The sequence below is a fragment of the Apteryx rowi genome, unplaced genomic scaffold (genome assembly GCF_003343035.1).
Source record: "Apteryx rowi isolate R43461 unplaced genomic scaffold, aptRow1 scaffold_148, whole genome shotgun sequence".
Taxonomy (NCBI): Eukaryota; Metazoa; Chordata; class Aves; order Apterygiformes; family Apterygidae; genus Apteryx; species Apteryx rowi.
The window spans coordinates 612,659-637,284 of NW_020447730.1; the positions used below are offsets into that span (position 1 = coordinate 612,659).

The window sequence follows — 24,626 nt, forward strand, 5'->3', positions numbered from 1 at the left end:
ACCCAGACTTGGATCTTCCTTTTTTTCTTTCATAAGACCTGATGTGTGTAATATTGAAGGAGAACGGTGATCCAGGAATCATTCAAAGAAACAAGTATTTTTTTGAATCAGAACTAGGGTACCATGATAGTCTCTTCCTTAGCATGCATGGATTTACAAAAGGATTTCTGGGGCAGTTCCTTTCCAACTTTACTTCCCAGGTGCAAGAAGCAAGAGCACTGTGAACAGGGAGCGCATATCAGTCCCAGGCTGCAGCACCATCCCATCAGCTTTACTGTGCAACCAGAGACACCCCATATAACGTGAAGGATTACATGCTTTTTATATTATATGAATGTTCTAGCTACACATACAACGCTGGCATGAATACACCAATACAAAATGTGACTCAGGGCCACAGCATTTCCAAGCATACTATTCAATTCCTAAACCAGACAATGCAAAAGTAGAACATCTAACATGGGTTAAGCTTTTATGCCCAAGATCTCACTCCTAAATTCACATTCAGGCAATCCAAATTTAAAAAGTAGATCTACATCTCCCACTAACTTCAGTAGGATCTATAACCATTAAAAACTTGTTCTATTCAAGGGTTTAAACATAGAAGAATAGACTTAAGGCTTACAACTCTAAAGATTTTGAGCTTAAAACAACAACAAAATAAAGTTTGTCTCAATTAACAGCATCCACACTAAAAGAGCATAGCCTGAGAATTGCATGGACAACATCCAAATAAGTCTGACATCTCATTTTAATACACTATCATCTGAATCAGAAAAGATACGCTAAGGATGGTGCATATGGAGCTCCACATTTTATTCTAACACTTCCTACCATCTACTGATAGTATAGGAACACAGTCATTCTTCTAGATTGCTTACATCTCTTTTTCTGCACTTTAATCTCTTGAATTCCAGCTCTTGTTCACTATGCAGAGGCAAATTCTCCTGAACATACAAGTTTCAAAACAAGTATCAGTCAGATGAGGCCTTTTTACATTATAAATCAACCTGCAGTCTGCGATGCAACTGGTCATTAATGAYAGTCAATGGTTAACATCTTAAATCAAGATTTAAAAAAAAATCCACCACATAACTTTCAACATTTTCTTTCAACTAAAAGATCCATTTCAATTTTTGAACTGGTCTTTTGTCAGATTAGGGTCATKTAGCATTTCCTACTCCCAGAAGATCTGTTTTAAAGAAACCATGAACACTGTGTTGAACCAAGACACCTTGACGGATAATTCGCGTTTTCATCTGGTGATAGATAAGAACTACCAGTGAATTACCACTACACGATGGCAATCTCTGTGACTTTAAGGACCAAATTCGCACCAATTCGATTGATCTCTCCAAGCCTCAGGTCTGTAATACATGGCACGGAGTGAGGGTGGATTTCTTCCACCACTGTGAAGCACTAGACTAGGCCAAATAAACTCAGCTTCCAAGCATGAAATCCAGTACTGAACACCCTAGGTTAAAAATAACACATTTTCTGCTGAGAGATGATGATACTTGTTTAACTTCTTCTGCAGCTTTTGCATTCAGGCACAGAATAGCTGAATATCTAAACACAGTCTAATGTTACTCAAAACGTAACAAACTCAGCCCTAAAACAAATCATTTCGTGTAYGGGTATAACCACAGCAATGCGGAGCTAAGCATGGGCTAACTCACCCTGCAGCATTCATGTACCCTGGGATGACTAAGGTTTTGAAGACAACGGTTACCACAATTACTCAGAAGTGAACAGTAGAAAAGAGTGTATCTGAACATAATATCACACTGTGATATTCTTTTCCGCTTGAGGGGGTAAGCAAGCGTTATCATGAGGCCATAAAGCAGTTTTTATACTGAATTTATGAGATCATTATAGCAACAGTCATTTCCAGAAGCCAGTGACTGGTTTATCAGAAGACAGCCTGTAGCAAAATTGAAATCGTAGACTGCAGGAAAGTTCAAGTGCAATACTGACAATATTCAGTATTCCAGCACTTTGAAGAACAAAAATTGTAAGTAAAACAAGTTGGGAGGGAAGGCTTAAGCATCAATGCTTGTAAGTATCTAAACAAGGACATTTGAGAAACAGTAACAGGAGTAATACTGATTTATATCAATTTTCATTTGCAAGGATTCACCTTACTTTCAAAGACTAGCTTATGCACATATAGGATTGAAAAATAACTACAGATCCTGAAAATTCACAACAGACACCTATTGCTAGACCATTTTCACAGCATGTTTAAGATTTCACATGTTTAAGGTTTCACAGCAAATGTTTAAGGTTTGTCTTGTTTCTTAACTTAAAAACTCCCACGTGCTTCTCACATTAGTCCTTGTCAAATCACTTTAATTAACTTGACTATTACAAGGCAAATCTTAAAATATAATCAAGCAGTCACCAAAGGGCACTGTGCAGGATGCAGGCAACAGCCCACATGTTCAGAATTGTTCTGCAGCAACAGAAGGAAACCAAAATATCTTCTAAAGGAGTTCTCGGTCATTCAGAAAGATTCATAAACATCAAAATTTTTTTGATTCAGGGTCAAAGGGAATGTTGGATCATCTCTGTTATATATCCCAGATCGCTACACTTCAGACAGCAACGTTCCTTCTGTGCCAAAGCCTTTACATTTGTCAACCAGCATAGATTCATATAGCCTGAAAGACAGGCAGTATGAAGTCAAGCAAATCAAAACTGAAAATACAGCAAATCCACCAGAACCCAGCCAAGCAAACTAGACCAGAATACAGTTTGATTGTATCTTTAATGGCTAATTGACTCAATTATTCACAATAACTGCCTGATTCCTTAATTGGAATTTGTCTGGCTTTTATTTTAAGCTGCTGGTTCTTGTCATGTGTTTTTCTACTAGACTAAAGAGCCCTGTCACAGTAAGTAGACAGAAGTAGCAGACAGAAGCAAACAGACAGCAATAAACAGAAGCAGTAGCAGACAGCGCGAGAAAAAGCTGGATGTAATTAATACCTGATCGCAGAATGGCTACAAGTCAAATGTAACGTAGTTACCTAAAGACAAATGCAATCTACTGAACTGTGGCAGGTAATTTCTTCTTGTCCTTTGGCCTGTATCAACCGTGTACGTCCACGTACATGTAGACTTAATTACGTAGATAGTCTGGTGGATCTAAAAGTACTTCTAAGATACTCTAAGTAGGTCTGAACTTCATAGGCATTTTTAATTCAGCCAGATCAAAGGATTGATTCATAGTAGTTTAATTAGTACAAACTGGGATGTGACTATTATTTATAAATATAGTAACATGGTAAATACAAATGAAGGTTTTAAAAAAGGAGATTTGTTAAAATGATATTAGCCCTTACAATAAGTTATCCTACAGATGATGATACCCTCGTTGTGGTTTTCTCTCTTCTCATCCATAACAGGCAAAGTTTGCAGATCTCGGAAGAAACTAAATCATACTTTTATCTGATGAATTTCACTTGCAAATATGCGATTTGAATATTATAATTTAAGTAACTAGAAACATAATGTTGTAGGCTTCCTCCAGAGCTTTATTCTGTTGGATGTTTGAGCACCCTGATTTATATTTTTCCTGTTRATTCTCTATAGATTTTCTATACCAAACACACTTCACCAAAAATAGGATGTTAGTGATTAAGCCAATTTCAGAACAGATGTCTAACACAGTAAAGAGTTAACTTCAAGCATGTTATGGGAGCTCTAAACCAGTCATATCAGTCAGGTTCAATACACAGATAAATGTGTTCTCCATTGAATGTGGTTTTGACCACCTGCATGGTGCTTCCATCAGAAAATATCAATTAATTAAATCAAAATGCATCCCACAAACCTAACAGCAGAATCAAGTATGTGTGTTTCCACCAGGCAGCTTCTCTGTACACTGCTGAAAACACAAGTTCTTGCTCTACAGCTCTCCAACACCCTTGTAATACCATCACATAGATTACTGTGAGCTTGTATTTTCGTGGTTGCCAGGGCAACTGGCTGACAAGCAAAAAGTGCTCGAAAGGATTTTTTTCATGTATTTGGTGCACTGAGAGAGTCTACATGCCTGGAATTTTATTCCAATTTCAAAATAATATTCCCCTTGCTTCCACAAATCAGAAGTCTTCTATCGGACAGAAACTCTACTTTCCATACAGTTCTAAATTTAATTAAAAATCAATGCTGACCACTTAACTAGTGTGCATCCCAAATTTTTTTTCTCAATCATGATGATTTATACTGATGAGCAATTGCAAAATACCTTGCTATGCCATAAAATACCAGGACATGTGAAGTGAGATACAGCGAAAGAAACAAAGCTACCGTTTGCATCTTAGCCAAAAATGTGCTGAGCCAAATATTTCAGTGTGCAATATAACACTCAAGTTAACTTCTGACGGAACAAACTAATGCAGAATACAGCTCCCTAAAGGAGCTGTATTAAATATTGAACAGTGTGCAAAACATTCGCCAAAAATATGGAAGATGAAGTCCTACGTTACATTTTTGACAAGCTTTGTTATTTTAACCTTAAATTATATCTTCTGCAAATCTGACCGGCATAAAGCTGTTCTTATTTCACTGCTTGAAATAAAAAGTTTACATCTTCAACAGGTAAGACCTTCATCAGAAGAACACACAGCGGCTAATTGCAGGGAAGTGGCTCTCCCAGCAAGTACAGCGCAGCTGCTCTTTCATCCTGCTACACCTATTTACATGTCATTTGGCGCTCTCAATTATTCCACTGTATTACTTCCATGAATACTTCTGAAAGGCTTGCTACTCAAAGGATATCAAGCTATTCTAAGAAAACAAAAAAGGAAATACTTATGAAGAAAAGAATCCTTTATTTTTCAATCACAAAACAAACCATAGTGCAGTACAATGGAAACCAAATCTTTCGCGTGTTTTGGTGCCACTTACTTACCTTCACGTGACTGAAGTCACCAGCTTTGCTGCCTTCTGGTGGATTCATGGGTTTAGTCTCTACTCGTGGTTTGACAACCTGTCGGAAAGGGCTGGAAAGTGGAAGTCCGCTAACACTGATTCCATCTGAAAAAAGAATAAATGAGATTGCTTTACTTTTTCCTCTCAAAAATGATGTTTTATTCTAACAAATCTATACCTATTTTATCTAAGAGAGGGAAAATACTCAAAATGAAATATTAACATTTTAAAGAAAAAAGATTTTTTTTAATTATTTTGCTATATTCTGCTCTAGAAGACTAATAAAATAAAAATATACCTAAAACTCGATGAAGTTCACAGGAAAAGAAGGAAATTGCATGTGAAATATCACAATAGATAGCATATGTTTTAGCATACATTAAGAACCAGATTCACAATTTATTATTCAGAGTTTTAGAAGTAAATCAGAAGTCCAAGGAAGACCAGGATCTTGTTCTTTTATATTGTGCAAAGCAGCTACCATGCACACACTGATTAAATACAAAGAAAATCCTCATACAATTATATTTGTTTTATTATGTTTCAGTTACATGGATGACCTCAAATCTGGATCTGCATGCAGATGCGTTCCTCAAAAGCTCAAACCAGAAGAAAAAGATGGAGCATGAAATTTTTTTGCACCATTGAAGACCTCCTTCACTGATATCCCAACAGGAAAACAAAGGACATTTCTCATATTCCTTTACTTCCTACTTCCTCCCATAACTTACTGAATTGTTTAAAAAAGTGCCTTCATTCAGCCTCAAAGATACAGCCCTATGAATACCAACAAATTTGAAGGTGCTGATTCAGAAGACTTACCAGTGAAAAATCTTATAAGTTTTCAATAGACTCATAAGAAAAAAAAAACATTTAATAGAAAAGAAAGATTAACATTTCTCAGTCATTTTCATCACGAAATGTCATCAACAGCATCTGCTCAATCAACCCGGAGCCTTCAGAGCTCTTTAAAAGGTCAATCACCCTTACAGAGTCCAAGGGAAGATGGATTCCCAGGCACCGACATGCTGYGCTTGGGCAAAGCCTGCCTTGATGGGCGATGTTAATTTAAAGGAAGAGAAAATGATTTTGATGGCTTTGGTGACCTTCAGAAGCAAAAGAATTATTACCTAAACGAAAAATATATCAATTTTTGCATGGAGTGTATGAAAATTGCCTTTTCCCCTCAACCCACAATTTTCACATTTATATTTAATGTCCATTAGAGGCAACAAGGGCTTGCATCAGAGGTAAGGTGACCTTTGCCACATCTAGTGTTTTGGCACATGGTTTTGAAGCAAATCTCCTAACCATCCCCACTCACTTGGGCTTGCAGAGCAATTTGGGTGCACTCAATCTGAATTCCATTTGCAGTAAACAAAACAAAATCAAAGGCTTCAATCTCGGAGCAGAGAAAACATACACCAGCCTCTAAYGGGGGTGACCTGATATTAAAGCAAACTGATTTATTAGCCTAAGATTTGAGGCAGTAACACAATAAAAAGTTCAAGTAAACTTGAACATATTGGACATACAGCTAATGGCTTCGTTAATATTATTATCTTCTAAAAACCCATTCTATTTTCATTTGCTTAGACAAAAATATAAAGACTCAAACTAACTTTTTATTTTATTTTTTTAATTTCTAAATTACACCTCAAGGCAAAAGGGTGTAGGATATTAAAGAATACATTATTTCTGCTTCAGGCTAAGAGGAAATTCTGACGTAATCCAAGCAGTATTTGAAAGTTTTTGTTTAAAGACGGTGGCACTCACATGTTGCTTAGAGCGCAGAGTCCAGGACCGAGCACTTTGTTGTACTTTAAATGACTCACCTCTTCACAACTGACTTTGCAAGGGGACCGTTTTGCCAGAGGATAAAAATAATCAGTGTTCTGCTTATTCTGATTATTTAGCTTGTTCGCTTCTTTGATAGGCAGCAAAGTTAGGAAATATTAGATATCGTCCAGCTCCTTTACCGTACGTTAAATCGGAACGGTCAGCACAGAATGGGGGAACACATCCTTTTAAAAGCAGCTGTARGTTGCAAAACTTAGTGATTACAGAAGAAAAAAGGTAATTGAGAAGTTATGAGATTCTTGGGGAAGCAGCTCACCAGGAGTTTTAAATTATTCCATGCTTATATTATATGAGTTTTCATAGTGTAAATACAATGCATTTTTTCTTTCGTGAAGCTTAGAGCTTTGAAGATGATACCTCCGTCACAGCTTTGCTTCAATAACCCCTAAYGTCAGATAGACGGCTGGAGCGGCCTTTCACTAGGCAAAGAACAACTGCCTTTCTGTTCTGTCCAGAAATCGTCCTAATTTCTGCAGTCCACATTGCGTATTTCCAGGGTAACAGCATATGACCAACACTTTTTCCACGGCAGCTGAAAAATAAAAGCAACTTGCCTTTCCAGCATYGCAGTTGCTCCTGTCGTAACAAAGCAAAACCTCTCACAGGCGTTTCCTCGCTCCTCTCAAACGTTGAGCAAATTGTCAATTTAGCTTCATTAGCCCCTTTCACGCTACGCCACGCAAACGAATCCCACGCAATTTCATACACCAACGAGTGAAATTTCACTAATGCAGTTAAACTTGTCGGTTCCCAACCCAGCGACCRAAGCACCCGAAGAACGAGCTGCTGTAAAACATTGCCCGCGCTGCTCTGGTCCAACGCGTCTCAGCCCCGTCGGTCGCAATGCTGTTTTGCACAATGATCACTGACCTGATCCAAATGGCAAAAACAGATGTATTTTTAAACAGATGCATCAGCACAGCTAAGGTAGCTGCCAAATCTGTAGCTGGGCAACTCCTGAACAAGCTTACCACCGAAGCCAAAAAGTCCTAAATTCCCTTTGCATTCTAAGGCACTCCACAGCTAACTGGCAACATAATGGTGTACGAGATGCAAAACTATAAAATTTTAATTTAAATTTCTCCTTTGCAGAAGAAATGTTTACTATCAAATAGCAAAGACCAACTCACCTATTGCTGTATTCTAAAAATACAAGAAAAATACTTAACACTAAAAACTATCAAAACACTACAGTAACTTCYTTCTTACCTGAGTGCTCTCACCGTATGACACAGTAAGCAATTTCTCAAAAACATGCAACTTTGGCATAAARTATCCTTCTTAAAAACTAAACGCTCACTCAACCCATTTGCTTCTTTTGTCAGTCAAGGGGAAAAAGTTCCCCATCTTCACTGCCTGACAGAAGCTTCAGCATATAAAGCCTCTTGCTAGGCAATATTTCTCAGTAATATTGTAACAGTTTCAAAGTACTTTTGGGTGTAGAAAAAGGGCCCGACCAGTTTGAGACTGGAGACAGAGTACGCTTGCTGAACAAGGACATGTCTTCTATAGTTATATATTTGTAGCATATGCTAATGTTGTATTTTCTGGCTCAGTTAAACTGTTTTTTGGTTTTTTTCCTCATTATTATTTCCTCATGGCATGTAGTGGAATAAGCACCTCTTCAAGACTTCATTACATCTGAAGAAGATAACAATAATATTTAATAATAGCAAACAGTCAACTAAGGGTTCCTTCCTGATGACGATGAACTAGCATTGGGAAGTTAAACTTGGAATAAGGCAGAATACCAAAAAAGGGAGCAACGAAAGTGTAAAGAAATTCATAATCGTAGACTAGAGACTACTCCGGCACGCTCCAGGAGGCACCAGAATAAAGCTCCTCTGCAAGGAAGCAGCATAACAGGACATTTAACAGGGTGACGGCACAATTAGCCCAGATGTTCCATTAATAAATTTATTACTGCTTGCTTCATGTCTGTCCTACCTATTTATGTTGTACAGATCTGGGGCCTGCACCACTTCTCCCGACATTTGTCTAGTGGCTGGTACAACCAGTATTGGCTAAGGTCTTATGGCTCTTATACGCTGTAAAAAATAAGAAAAACAAATTATATCAGCCAAATCACGAGGTAAGTTAGATGGATTAAAAGGCAGTTGGARGAGCAAAAGGCTCCTTATCTTCGGTAATCACTAAGGCTGATACTTAAAAAAAAATTCTATAAGGACAATTCCTAAAAAATTAAAAATAGATTTTTAAGTCATATGGCGACGAACTTATGGAGGACGCGGAAAGCATTTGTAGTCAAAAGAAAAAAAGAACCTTCTTTTCCTCAGATCAACACTGCAACCAAAATAAAAGCCATCACCTCCAAACTGTAAAGAGCCATACAACTCCTTAAAAATGAAGTTGCTTTGAAAAAATATTCTCAATTATTAAATGCAATAAAGGCAACCAAACTAACAACATATAAACGATCATACTGTAATATCTTGGAGGACATCCCATCATCATTATTGTAATACAATTATCCTAATACAGTGCTCTGGGCTACTTTCTTTTTTGGAAGACCTGTCGAGACTACGTTCAAGTTCAAAACCAGATCTTTCTGACAATGATATACCTAGTCTATAAGCTATACAAGCACAGGAATATTCTAAGTGGATACAATCCAACTATGAAACTGAAGCATTTCATTTAAGCAGAAAAGCCACAAAGTAATGATGAGGTAGACCATGGTCTTGCATACCAATATCAAAAATATTCAAGAGTAAGGTGAGACCTTAACACTGAAGCTCCTTAAGCCTGGCTGTACCAAGCAGACGCAGTGCTTCCTCCTGTCTTGCCCAGTGCAACCTTCGAATCAAATCAAATCAAATCCACACACTGACTTCCCCGATCGGAGAACCAAGAACACTTGTAGAAGGAATCTCAACCCAGAGACAAAAGACACAAAACTGCAATAGCATTCGCAGCCAACGGATCTCTTAAAGGGAACCCCTAAATCCCGGGCAAGCGCCTTCRAGATGCAAGCCTGGCTAGCTTAATCTCAAACAACAAAATGCGAGTGTCTTTAGCACACCTACCTGGCTGATCAAAGTGCAGGCAAAGGGATTATTTCCAAAGACAGCAAGCCGAGGCAACCCGGACCATGCCAAGAACCCTAAACGCCATGCTTTAATGGAACGTGCACCCCTCGGCACCTCTGTCTGGCAAACTATTAGGCTCTGCTTGCGTTAACGCAGCTCCCACATGGCAGCCTACCCACCAAGGACAGAATAACATGTTCCTGACGTCACAGCTAAACGTTATACAAAAGGTCAATATTAGTGCTGTCCTTACTGTTGCTGGTACTCCTGCCTGTATCGATGTAAATTTTACCACTTTATCAATGATATTCTATCACAGATAAAAGCTTAATATAGCTCCAGATCCTCTGAATATTAAATACAATTTAATTTTTAATTTAATTCTTAATTTTTTAATTTAATTTGTAGTCTAAAATGCTAAACAATTCCATTATCTTAATCAAATCCAATGACATTTTAATATTTGCAGTTGGCGACACTATAGATCAAATATTTGCCCTAGATTTCCAAAAACACTTCCACAAAGACCACATCCAGATTTGGTCACAGCACTATAACCTAGCTTTAAAGGTTCACAAAATGCATACAGAAGTTAGCGTTCTGAGAGGGATCATGTTTAGCGGAGGATTTTAATCTCAGCAATGACTATCTAAGAAAAGTGTATTTCTTGATATTTCTCAAAGATGTAAGCTTAAGAAATGTTGCCTCTCATTTCTGGCTAATGTCATACAGTAAATAGCTCCTAACGGAAGCACAGCACAAGGCTGCGTTAGAGTGAAAACAACATAAAGAAGCAACAGAAGTTTTCATTTCCCACATCCCAGCCCAACAAGAATCTGATACAGATGGCTGGTAACAGAAGCTCTTTCAACTTTCCTTGCACCACACTTCTTCACATCCGCTTTTCCCCAATAACAGACTGCTAAAGAATCAGATTGGAGCAAGTGCCTGTGAAAAAAAGATCTGGTTTGTATTTACAGAAGGGCAAAATTGCATTCCCAAATCACGCTGCTATCACGACTGATCCAAAACGAGGAAAAACATAAAARAGGTAGAGCCCTTCTCACTACTGCCCACTTGCCTTTTCCAAGCTAAAGCTTCCAGTCTCCGACATACACTGCCAGCCTGAATTACCTTGCCTCTGCCCAGATGAGCACGCACCCGGACGCTGATTCACCGACACTTAGCAATTTGTTTATCTGAACCGCTATACAATTACGTGACTGTATCAAATTTAATAACGGGGCTTGAATTTTGCTGTCAATTAAGTGCCTTTGGGAATTTCATCATTATGTCTTGAGGCAGTCTACATATATAATTTTAACACTGAGGTTCTTGCATGCAAAGACCAAAAACCGTTCTTAGTCCTCCTGAATAAATGGTAGATGTCAGACACACCTAACAGCTCCAAAAGGCACTGCCGTCATTCAGTCCTGCTCCTTCTCAGCCACAAAACCTTTGGTTACAAAATTTTGGACACGAAAGAGGAAAATTGCATAGAATTCGAACAGAAGGACAAGGTCAGTCAGTTAAATCCAGTTTCAAATCGGACAGGAAAAGAGATTTCTCATTCTGAGAAAAAAAGTAGAAGTCATCAGACCTGCTGGGACAGACTGAGAAATGACTGCAGTATTTTTTATATGAATATTATGCACAATTATTTCCCTAAACTGTACCGCTGCCTGCCTGAGCACAGAGATAGGGCAAGGAAGACTGCTTTTAACATCCCTAGGGCAGTAAGGATAAGGGGCGACTTTGAGGGACTGCAGAAGGCCCTTGTGAGATTCAACGATTGGCCAATTGAAGGTCAAATAAAACTCAGTATAAATTAACGGGATAAAAGCAATCCTAACCTCACACGGGAAACGATGGGCTCTCAGTGGATAATTACCAGTCAGGAGCAAGATCTTGGAGCTATGGTTCACAGCCTCACAAAACTATCAGCTCCATGCTCATTGCGCATTATTATAAGGAAAGTAACAGAGAACAGAGCAAGGAATATCTTCAGGTCACTGCAGGAATCCATACATCACCCACCTCTCCAGGATCATATACAGCCTCTCTCAAGGGTACAGAACAGAAAAAAGATTCAGAAGGGACAAGAAGGCTGATCAAATGTCCCCGATACGGAAACAGTTCCTTGCAACTAAGCTAGTTGGCGATCTTCAGCCCCTAAGCGAGATACCTGCAGAGGTAATAGGAGGAGATGTATAAAATCACGAGGGTAGGTTAGAAGTGTAGACGATGGGTTGTTAGCTATTTGTCGCAATGCAAGAACTAAGGGGTATTAGGCTCAAAGCTGGTAAAAGAAGTAATGTAGTTGTGGATCTTCTTGTCTCAGGATGTTGCACAGGGTTCAAGGATGAGACTGGAAAATTTTATGAAAGAGAAAGCCAYGGAGAATGACTAACTACAGAGAAACCATGTCAGGTTCAGGTCGTTCCTGAGCTGGCAACAGTTGGAGTCCACAAGCATTAAGGGAAAGCAGCAYGTATGCTCACGACCTTCCCTATGTTCTCCCCTAGACGTCTGATCTTAGCCACTATTACCGCCAGGATATTGCACTAGATGGACATTTGATCTGATCCTGTAGAGTCACGCGTGTGTTTTTGCTTCCTTTAATCTAGGAGAACATCTAGCATTTTTCTTTAGCAGACGGTCTACATCAACACACAAGATTTACATCAGCAATTCTGACCGACGACTTAATTTACCTTCCAATTGAATAACTATCATCAGAAACATCTGTAATTTATCCTTTTTGTGCTATGTTCCAATTACAAACAGCATAAAAGGAAGCAATTTCAGCATCGAATGAAAAGAGATCAAAGTAACAGACACCCTCCTAAGGGCGTCATTTTTAAAAGACAAAAGGATTCTGATCATCATTGTAAATGTGGTCTTTAAAGAAAAAGGCACCAGAGCGACCATAGAATTAAAAGTCAGGCTGTAGCAGCCATTGGCTTTTCCAGCTGTTCATATTAGGATCTTACCTACTTCTTTAGAAAGTACTAGATACTTGTGAAATGCTTGTGAATTTTAAAATCTATGTAGAAAAGTTAAACAAACTACTAAAAAAGGCAACATACATGGCATTTCTATTAATACTTTCAAAGTACACACTGTACATGTCATCCAATGATACCAGCAATCAGATCTGCCTCCCCTCATTTTGGGAACTTGTTGCACAGGTTCGTGTTGTACAGAATTACTGAACCATTTCCAGCCAAGGGCATTTCTCAAAGCCTCAGTTTCTTGACATCTGGGTTTTCATAACGATATCAAAGCGTCTTACTCGCCCTTTCCCCCCGTCCCAGCTTTTCAAAAAAATTCTAACCATCAAGCCCAGGAAGAAAAGTTAAAAAATAAAAAACACAAAAAAACCATAACTCAAATCTACTATCAAGGCTAAAAATCTGTATTTTTAGTTTAAAATTAGAAAAAAACTCCCTGCTTCAAAGCAGTCTCAAGCTTTCCCTCTCACCTTTTCCACTGAATCTTCTTTAAAAAGCTATAGCATAATAGTAATTGAAAAATGGAGTCCTTCAAAACAAAGTTTAGTGCAGCAAAACTGTGGGTATTGTGCAGTTAAGCCCTAAAGTATTTTGATAATTTATGTATTTTATACCAGGGATGTTTAAAAAATAAGAAGTCTTTTAATCTTTACCAACAATTAATATAATTTCAGCCTAAATGAATGTGCAAGATAATTCACAGAACTCAGTCCTATTCACTTTGAATAAGCTATGCATATCATTGTTTGTTGTATTTTTCCATACTGATTTTTTTTTGTATTTTAAAAATTAATTATATCAATTATGCATACCTGCAATTAGATCCTGGGAAAGAGTCCAAATTATAATTATGTTTTTATTTATTAAAATACAGGAATATCTTGTTTTCTCCAGTTAATTCAATTAGTTTAACTAAATCTGCCAGTTGGAAAAAAAATGAAGACCTAAAATATACAGAGTACAGCAAATACTCTGTAAGATTTTGTGTTCTAACAGAGAGGAAATCCTTAGCACAAGTATCTGATACTTGCAATTCTGGATAATTCTGGTACAGGCAAGTATTGTTCTTTTTTTGATGCAAAAGAAACTATGAGTTTAACCACATGAAACTTTTTATACATTATAAGTATTAGGGAGATTACTCCCTGTGTTTCAGTGTGCCACTTTTGGCAAAATGCCGGAAGTCAGCCATGATTAAGAATTTTACAATATTAGATAATTGAATAATTAACTTAATATTCACTTCTCTTTGATGCCCACTGATGTTTGCAAACTTTATTTTTCTTTGCTTTCATAAGATGAAGATACCACAGAGAGACACGTTAAAAATGATCTCTCTGTCAAGAAAGATTTAAAAATATATCTGGGCAACATCTCATGATGAGAAAGTTTGGCCAAACTCTCATGTCCAAATCTGTCACAAGAATTCAGTCTTCCATCTATACCTCTCACTGAAGAACTGTGCCTTTGCATTAGGAGATACAAATATGAAAGCATACTGCCACATCACACACCATATTTAAAACAGAACGGCATGACAACTCGACATATGTGCTTCTTAGAACTAAATACAATACTCCTAACCAAGAAGAAATTCAAAAACTCACCATCATTGAGATCTTGCAGAAGGTTTTCTTGGCAGGAAAAGTCCAGCTTCACTTTAATGTTTACAGTAAACGTTGCAATCTTCCCAGGTTTTAGAGGAAACTGGGAGAGGGTATCTTCTAGATTCCAACTCAAGAAGTCACCATACAGCTTTTCTATATTAAAAAAAAAGCAAATATTTCATGAGCATAACAACTGTGTTAAGAGCATTTAATTTTACTACTGTTACACCAACTATTAACTGATTTGTCATTTTCTGTTTAAATTCTACAGCATTTAGAATTAACGCATTAAATATGAATTTAACAGTAGCAAGACATAAAAGATGTTACTGACATTTGCCTGAAAACATGCTGATCACAAAGCTCRAAGTATCAATTTAACTCAACACTACTACCAGAAAAACATATTGACGATAGGTAGCATGAAATATATGCTCTGAATACTCAAGAATATAACCTAACGGGGAACTAAAACTTCGTATCGTTTTGAATGAGACAGTCTCCCGATCAGGAAATGGCACATGCATGCAAACACCATCTCATCAAAATATTATAGTGCRATAAGTCAGTTAGAGCTCTGACGTAGCTGTAACATCCTGAGGTAGTTACTTACTGAGCACAGGAGAAAACTAGAATGGCTATTCCCTTTCGGGTTTTATTAAAACGAAGTTTTTCTCAAAACTGAGATGCGGAAAGATGTATACTAGACCCAAATATTAAGGATGCTGCCAGACAGGATTAGTGGCATTAAAAGATATTTGTGTCATAAATTATTTATCGTTGCTCCACATGAGAAACGACATCTGTCATTATTAGTTCCTTTCTCCTACACCTGAAGTGCCAAAAAGCGCATTGAGGAAAAAATCCATTATTTATTGTTCATGAACAGATTGAGACACTTTACCCCGTTACTCAGTCTCTTTAGTACTCCAGTAACATCAAAAAGGTCTAGTTTGCAATTAAGAAGAACAGAGAATGATAAGTCTATTTCAGGAAAAAAAGAACATGGTGTTAGTTATGTGCTATTTCAAACCTGAAGTACGTCAAAAATTAAAGTAACCGGCATTTAAGTACCTTCAGCAAAAGCAGTCAGTGATATTCTATTAATTTCATGTCAGAGAAAGTAAAAAAAATTTTAGAATGACAAAACAGGGTGTTAAATACTAAAATGATACAGTAACACAGTAACTTTTTTCTGAATTAATGTTACTTCAGGCACTAAATAGACACAAGAAATATTTGCTAATATCTTATTTCTTTAATGCACTTCGTGAATGATCCTGGGTAAAAAAATCACTTAAATCTCTCAGTGCTTCACTTTTAATCTATAAATTCATTAGTATTTGCAAGATTGCACAACGATGAGCACTACAGAAGTCTATTAATACATGAAGTAAATGTGGTGTTTTGACTGGGAGCATCCTAAAAAGGTATTTATTAAATTATAACGATACATACCATTGCAAAGTATACTAAAGGATTCTTCTAAAGGCTCGTTTAATCACAATTTGAGCACTGCTTTGCATAAAATGGCAACAACAAAGTCCCAGATCTCATCTCTATTTCATACCAGCCTACTGTATTGTGTATGGGCATTTCTGAACCTTTCAAAAAACTTCATCCGTGTGTGAGAAAATGGGGTAGGAAGATTGCCTCAACAAATATAAACTAGAATTAAGGCTCTTTCAAAGAAAACAATGAGAATTCCTGCTCAAAATTTGTTAATTTGCCCAGAAACAACTGCATTTACAAAAACAAGTGAACAATTTTCCCTTTAATTCCTATTAAATAATAACTGTATAACCGAACTGAGGTACATCTTTCTCGCAGACCAGTTGTTGCCTTGTTACTCTACGCTTCAAATCAATATAATGGGCTTCTCTGTAAGAATGAAGATGAGATAAAAATAAAAATTCCTGCTAATAATTCTGTTTCACTAAAGTCACCTCCACCTCCCCTACTGACTTAGCTGTGACCACAGCATTCTGATTTTCTTTTATTTTCGAGAAAAGAAGAAGGAAGTTTAACAAGTACAGCAATCTCTATCCCTTTTTTCCTGATGAGTAAAGACATAGTATGGTAAAGGGATTATTATTCCTCAATGCAAGCAAAGAGGAATGAAATATGACAAACATTGGAGTATAACTCCAGTTTGAGGAACAAATTGTTTCCAAAAATGTAATTTCATCAAGTGGGAGATTTACTTGAAGACACTACGAGTGAAAAGACTGCCCGAGTGAGAACAATAAACGTCATGTAAGAGCTCACCCACAATCTAACTTCAGGTTCACTCTCAACAGAACTTAGGGTCTGTAAAACAAATGCACATTAGCTCTTTGCACAAAGCAGCTCCATAGAATCACAGATCTTTTGAGATGACAGGAACCATCCCTCAGTTCTTCTCAAACTTAGGATCCCAAGTAGATCTGTTTCTTTGCTGTGTCTCTTTTCAGATGGTTCATTTTCCTAATCATGTCTCATTCAAAAGATGCACAAATGGTATATCTCAATGTAGACACATCTATAAAATTCTTTACTGAAATTATTTAACTTTTTCTTTTGGCATTTAAATTTACATGGATAATAAAGCCATGACGAGGAGTCATAATTAACTATTTTTGCCCTCCCACCACCACAAGTGCATGTGTTGTGTAGAATAAGCCATAATATGATCACCTACCATTTTTTTTCTAAATTATTTGCTTTTAAAATAACCAGTTGACAAATAAAACCATGAAAAATGAGAAATCTAAGAATTGCTCATCTTATATATGAACAAATTCAAATTAGACTAGCAATGTGTATTTAGTATTTGGTACATTAGAACACTAATATTTCAATTGCATAGATTACAGAGGTGTAGAATTTATGGACTATCAAGATTTTAATTTCATCCTTGTCTTCATAAGATGCCTTTTCTAACAACAGTGTAGACACAGACATTTCTTTAATAACTGTGTTGAAGGCTAACAGCATTAAGTTGCTTTGCAGGTTAAATCCACCACTTCATCAGATCCATTTCCAGACATTTCTTGACTAGATTTCAAATTCATTTAGGAAAGTAGTAATGTCAATGGCAAGGAACTCAAAAGGACCTCACAGAACCAAGCAAGTAGGCAAGAAGGTGGACTTCAATATACATAAAAGTAATGCAGCTAAGGAAAAAAATCTGAGCCATGCCTAAATTATGCTGGTCGTGGAAGCAGCAGTTACAGCTCCAGAAAGAAACCCCGGAGCCACCACTGACAGTCCTCTGGAATTAGCATAGCGTGCAGCAGCAGCCGAGAAAAAAGCCTAACAAAATGTTGGTCATCATTAGGAAAGGTACTGAGAACACGACAAAGTGGGTCTAAAACCTTGGTGCACTCATGTCATAAGCGGTGTTCGCAGCTCTGGTCTCTGCACTGCAAGGAGGACATTCTGGGGTTAGAGACAGCCCAGAGAAGGGCAATTGAAATGATCAAGGGGGTGAAGCAGTTGCCATGTGAGAAGAGATTAAAACGTGCTGGGACCCTTCAGTCTGGCGAGAAGTCTGAGTGGGGGAAGATGGCTCAGGTTTACAGCATCACAAGGTGGCACACAAGCCGAATGCAGAACTGTTATTCACTAAATCCCATGGTATGAGAACTGGGAGCACTTTATGAAAACAGTAGATCCCATTAGAACAGAGACCGAACTTCTCTATCCAGCTGGTAGCGAACTTCTGGAAATTGTTGCTACAGGAGGCCGAAGCAGGCAGTATCAGCAGCTTCAAAATGGGATTAGACAAATTCACAGGCAAGTCCACCGAGGGCTACCAAGAAGGATTAGGCAGGGATGTACAACTATGGATGCTGAGGAAGCACAACAGAAATAGACCCCCAAGCTGTCAGACTTGCGTACTCTCCCTTAATAGCATCCCCTAATGTCACTGGGAATACTGGGCTAGATAGACTGTCAGTCCTAGTAGGCCATTTCTTAAGTTCTTGTGCCTTTTTCTTTCTGTGAGAGAACGGGACAGGATGAAAATGAATCTTCTATTACCTACAACATTAAGCATACACCTGCAGACAGAGCAAACTGAATGTAAAGCATCAGAGAAACTGTATATAGGTCGCATAGCATTCTGAGCACAATTGTGCATTTCTGATGAGCACACATCTAAAAGGAATCACAGGAAGACAGAAAGATGTAGTTCAGCCTGGAGGCCCAGAGACTCTCTAACAGCATTACAGGCAATTTAATTAAAACACTTGAAGTGGAGGGGAAAAGGGTTTAAAAGGTAGGGAGAAAAAGAAACAGTATAGAAATTAAAAAAGGGACAGAATACAGCTGAACGGTGAAGACTGGGTAGAGCACAGCCAAAAATAATGCTGCTTCTCAAGTTGAATAGCTGAAAGAATAGAATGGCAAGAGCATTTTCCAACCAGCACAGAGGGATAAGACCAAAATATCCCACGTGCTATTGTATCTCTGAACACAACATGCACATATGTACTTTGAATGTACATATGATCAGATACCTGAAGACAGAAATCTGAAGTATGTTTCAAGGCAACAAAATTCCTAAGGCTTCTGTTGTAATTAATCTGCAACTCCACGTTCTTGATGCCTCAACGATGAGGCATATATTCCTACCAGATTAGGACACAGGACCCCAAAACAACTACCAGTTCTAAACACCCAGGCACTAGCAATCATACAAATGAGCTTCTCCAAGGGCATGAAATTCTAGTAAAAATGAAATGTTGTATTTACCACTAAAAAGCATGCAGGAACTTTTTAGCAAATGTGGAACTGTGGGGCATGCATATTAAGACTATAGGGTTAAAAACACTCATGTTTCATCCACTTGTAGGCAGTGAACCAATTTTACTGCTAATTTTCCTTGGAAATGAGGGAAAACCAGACTCTTTTAAATTCAGGAGATAAACCAGAATCCAGATATTTCTACCTACGAGCTCTGAGTCCAAAATATTGTTTGGACTCGGAGCTCGTAGATAGAAAGAGACTTGCAGGACTTGCTATACTATACTCTTTCCCTGGTAAATGGATCTCGTTGAGCCTCCTCCAGGCGATTAGTACGTCTCCTTAACGGGAGACAAAACCATCTCAAAAAATATTAGCCATCTAGCATTCATCCTATGACTGGAATAAAAGTTAGTAAGAATTGTAAAAGATCATGAAGATTTGGGTCAACCAGTGTGGGCAAAAAGGAAGGGTCAGCTGAGAAACCCTGATAGCAAGGTCATGGCAGGTAGGACCGGGGCAGGATTACCAACACTCCTCTTTGTCATATCATGGCAGGGACCTCTGCACTAACTGGAGGAAAGCCTGTGCGCATTCAGAACTCCATACCAAACATAAGCCAACTGCAATTCGAAAGACTGTTTTTTGTTGTTAACAAAGGTAAGTAGATTTATTCCAGGATATTCACAGTCCTTAAAAATCAGTTACACGGACCTGAGAGTGAATCTCTCATTCATGGTCCAGGCATCGTTAAACAGCTGAGACTGCAAGCAGATGTGTTCAAAGACCATGAAAAGAATACAGCTAGACAGGTGAATTAATTTCTCTCTGTTAAAATTCCAGAGGTCAATTGCTTCTAAGAAAGATCAATGAGGTTTCTCTTCATCATCCAAGCTGATGCTCATTACCAGAACCTTAACAACCTGCAAGCCTGGTATGAACACCTGGCACACTCTTCTCATGTTTCAAAACATCACTGGGAAACTTGCCCCTGGGTGGACAAGACACCTGGGCTGTCAAAGCTTTTAGAGTTGAAAAGTCAAAGAACTGCAGCCGAAGAAAACAGAACAGGAGAGAGAGTTTGAAGACCTGACCCCCAGAGGATCTCATTAACAAGAAGACATCAAAAACCAATGCCAGAGAAGTGAGCTCCCCCAAGAAAAGTGACTGACTAGCCAACATCTGGAGAACAGAGTAATGAAGGAGGAGGTCAGGTCAGTGCACTGCAACAGCAAACACCATCCAGTATAGTACAACAAAAAGTGAGAACGGTTGCCATTTACAGCATTCATCTTTGTTCTAAATTTGTTGCCCCAGAAACAGAAGGTAAGGAAATGGGAGTCAGACAGGCACGCATGCAACAGCTGCACAAGACTCATGAGGGACTGTGAGACCAGAAGAACCACAGCATATCAGATGAAACCAAGGATGATTGCAAGCTCCCTGTATTTGGCCAAAACCAGGCAACAACAACTCGTGGGCTCCCAAGGTGATGGGGAGGCTGGGGTTATGGCAGGTGAAGACGCATAACAGATTTCAAGAAAACCTTGAATAGTTTAAATCACAGCCATGTTTCAGCTGAGGAGTAGTAACAAACATCTGAGACAAAACTTCTAAAGGTACTACAGACAGTTCATAAGTCTGCTTATGCTCTTAACTTGATATATTATATCATCATGGTACATAATATCAAGTTAAAAGCTTGTGCTACTATTAGAGATGGCTTAAACTAGTGTCCACATCTTTCCACGTGTAGTATTTTCAGCCTACAGAACATATTCACTGACCAAACTGAGTCGCTGACATTTCCAATTTCTCATTCTCTGCGAATCACTAGAACCCTGTTAGTTTTCTTGCACTGTATGGTGAGTCCATCTTTATGCATTTGTGTCATTTACACTGATCACTACACTAAAACGAAAGACAAACCCTTTGCAGCACCTACACACAATTACATAACATAATTACTGCATGGTTAATGTGGACTATTGGTTCTTTTACCATGGATAGTCTTTTTCAGCCCTTTATGTGATACCCAGCACCATACTGTCATGTAATAAGGCATGCTTATTTAAATATGTATTTTCCCACAATAACATGCCTCATTTTGAGCTTACAGATCCAAATATGGGGCCTCATCTCACTTCTGTGAGCAACTCAAGGAAATGAATACATAAAAATGAGTGTTTGCAGAGGCACCCCATTACTTACAACATCTCTACTTAACAACGTTATCTTACTGAATGAATATAATCCTGTAGTGTCCATTAAAAACAGAGCAAAGGTCCATCCTTTGGGGGTTCTTTCAGTAGAAAACAAAACAAAGAATATTCTTCTATATATAAACAGTAACATTCTACAGAATATTGCAGGATATACATTTCTGTTCTTGGAAAAAAACAAGTTTTGTTGTCACTGAATAACGAATTAATATTTGATAACACATATGTTTGACTTTGAAAGTAAACCGAACACTGAAAAATGTTCTGCAGGACTTAACAACAGGAGGTTAGTGCAATACTGTTATGCACCTATTTCTCCTTAAAAGTTGGTCATAACATGGTAATGCAATTTTAAAATAACTTCGCCAAATTTGCAGACGACCGTAAGCTGGGATGAGAGGTAGGTAACATCAGAAGGAAGTATCAGGAGAGACCCTGATAGGCTGGAAGACTGGGCCAACAAGAACTGCATAAGGTCTAACAAAGATAAATGTAAAGTCCTGCACTTGAGGCAGAATAATCAGCAGTACAGGCTGGGGTCTGACTGTTTTTTCTCCTCTGCTGGGAAGGACGTAGGAGTCCTGGAGGACAGAAAGCAAAACCTAAGTCAGCGGCATGCCCTGGCAGCAAAGAAAGCAAACTGCGTCTTGGGCTGCATCAGCAAGAGTATGGCCAGCAGACAAAGCGATGCAATTATTTCCTATTTTCCTATTTGCCTTCTATGATGGGATGACTGGCTGGGTAGATGAGGGGAGAGCAGTGGATGCTGTCTCCCTTGACTTCAGTAAGGCTTTCGACACTGTCTCCCACAACATCCTCTTAGACAAGCTCAGGAAGTGTGGGCTAGATGAGTGGACAGTGAGGTGGATTGAGAACTGGCTGAATGGCAGAGCTCAGAGGGTTGTGATCAGGGGCACAAAGTCTAGTTGGAGGCCTGTAGCTAGCGGTGTCCCCCAGGGGTCAGKACTGGGTCCAGTCTTGTTCAACTTCTTCATCAATGACCTGGATGAAGGGATAGAGTGCACCCTCAGCAAGGTTGCCGATGATACAAAACTGGGAGGAGTGGCCGATACACCAGAGGGTTGTGCTGCCATTCAGAGAGACCTGGACAGGCTGGAGAGGTGGGCGGAGAGGAACCTCATGGAGTTCAACAAAGGCAAGTGCAGGGTCCTGCACCTAGGGAGGAATAACCCCAGGCACCAGKACAGGTTGGGGGYTGACCTGCTGGAAAGCAGCTCTGCTGAGAAGGACCTGGGAGTGCTGGTGGACACCAAATTAAGCATGAGGCAGCAATGTGCCCTTGTGGCCAAGAAGGCCAATGGTATCTGGGGTGCATGAGGAAGAGTGTTGCCAGCAGGTCAAGGGAGGTGATCCTCCCCCTCTCCTCAGCCCTGGTGAGGCCACATCTGGAGTACTGTGTCCAGTTCTGGGCTCCCCAGTACAAGAGGGATGCGGCACTACTGGAGCAAGTCCAGCGAAGGGCTACAAAGATGATGAGGGGACTGGAGCATCTCTCTTATGAGGAAAGGCTGMGAGAGCTGGGCCTGTTCAGCCTGGAGAAGAGAAGACTGAGAGGAGATCTTATCAATGTGTACAAGTATCTGAAGGGAGGGTGTCGAGAGGATGGGACCAGACTCTTTTCAGTGGTGCCSAGCGACAGGACGCAAGGCAACGGGCACAAACTGAAACAAGACAATTCCACCTGAACATGAGGAAGTACTTTTTCACTGTGAGGGTGACAGAGCACTGGAAAAGGTTGCCCAGAGAGGTTGTGGAGTTTCCTTCTCTGGAGATATTCAAAACACGCCTGGACACAATGCTGTGCAACGTGCTCTAGGTGACCCTGCTTGAGCAGGGGGGTTGGACTAGATGATCTTCAGAGGTTCCTGCCAACCTCAACCATGCTATGATTCTGTGATATTTCACTCTACTTGGCACTTGTTAGACCACACGTGGAATACTGTGTCCAGTTTTGGTCCCCCCAGATCAAAATGGACCTTGAAATACTGGAGGGCCACTAAAATTATTAGAGGGTTGGAGAACTTGATATATGAAGGTTGAAGGAACTGGGTTTGTTCAGTTCAGACAAGTGAATGCTCAGGGGAAATCCCACCCCTCCCCAGCAGTACTGAAAAGCCATTACAGACAAGACGGACGTACTCTATGCACAAGGATGCATGGTGACCGGACAAGAGGCAGTAGGCACAAATTGCTTCAGGGCAAATTCTGTCTGGATATAACAAAAAAATTCTTCACCATGAGAAAAATGAAACATTGGAATAGGTTGCCCAGAGAAGTGGTGGAATTTTCTTCTCTGGATACCTTCAAGAATCAGCTTGACAGGACCCTGGATAACCTAATCTGAAGCCTTACTTTCAAAGGAAGGTTGGGTAAGATGATCTCCAGATGTCTCTTCCAATCTATACTTTTTTATGATTCTATGATTTTCACAATAGGCATTTTTCAATACATGCAGTACACAAACGTATTTTCTGAAGTTAGTACACTCTAACACAAACATCATTCCTCACTTCTTAAAACTGTCTCGTTCCTGTTTTTCAGAAAAGGTGATTTGTGTTGCATTTTTGAATAGAGGTATGCCTATTTTTTTTAGTTATTCATCAGAACTTCTTCCTGATGAAGACAATTATCATGCTTAATAGCATCTAAAAGACTGTCAAATACACTAGGAGGGTTCATTATAAAGATTTTCTATACAGAAAGAACATGAAAGGATGAAGAAAAATTAAAGTTTTAATGAAGTCACAGTTGAACGTGTCAGCTTTTCTCCTTTTTCTCCCCCATTTCTTAAAATATAATTTTTAGTTATAATTATAACTTTTAATTGTGCTAGTTACGATAGTTGGAAAGTTGAAAAGGATCTCTTTTCCAAAACCCTTAACCAAGTTTAACAGCACAGTGTTATGTATTAAGAGTCTCATTAACACCTTCAATTCAGAGGCCCACATTTTTCACCATTTAATATATGTGCTGTATTTGGTCTTTCCATTATATACATACGGCACCTAGCATATTAGGAGCACCTTGAAATTATTAAAATAAAAACAGTAACTCATTATACTTTTCAGCTTTTAAAATTAGTCTTGCGAACAAGTCTCAGACAGAAAATCTATTCTGAGATGATTGGCAACTCCTATTCTCTCAAGTTGAGAGAAGAGGATACTCTATTGAAAAAAGAAATTG

The 24,626-nt window shown here is 38.8% G+C and overlaps 1 protein-coding gene across 13 annotated transcripts in view; it reads right to left on the minus strand.

Moving 5' to 3' along the window:
• Window positions 1–24,626, minus strand: part of TRAPPC9 (trafficking protein particle complex 9) — a 460,967-nt gene that overhangs the window by 353,901 nt on the left and 82,440 nt on the right. For all 13 annotated transcript variants that reach the window (XR_003252299.1, XR_003252300.1, XM_026058552.1 and 10 more), the window contains 2 exons: window positions 14,473–14,625; window positions 4,922–5,046 (listed from right to left, as the gene is read on the minus strand). Coding sequence is in view for 11 of the 13 variants with exons in the window: in XM_026058552.1 (XP_025914337.1) it covers window positions 4,922–5,046; window positions 14,473–14,625 (278 nt within the window). In the remaining 2 variants the exon portion in view is untranslated. The remainder of the gene's footprint in view (window positions 1–4,921; window positions 5,047–14,472; window positions 14,626–24,626) is intronic.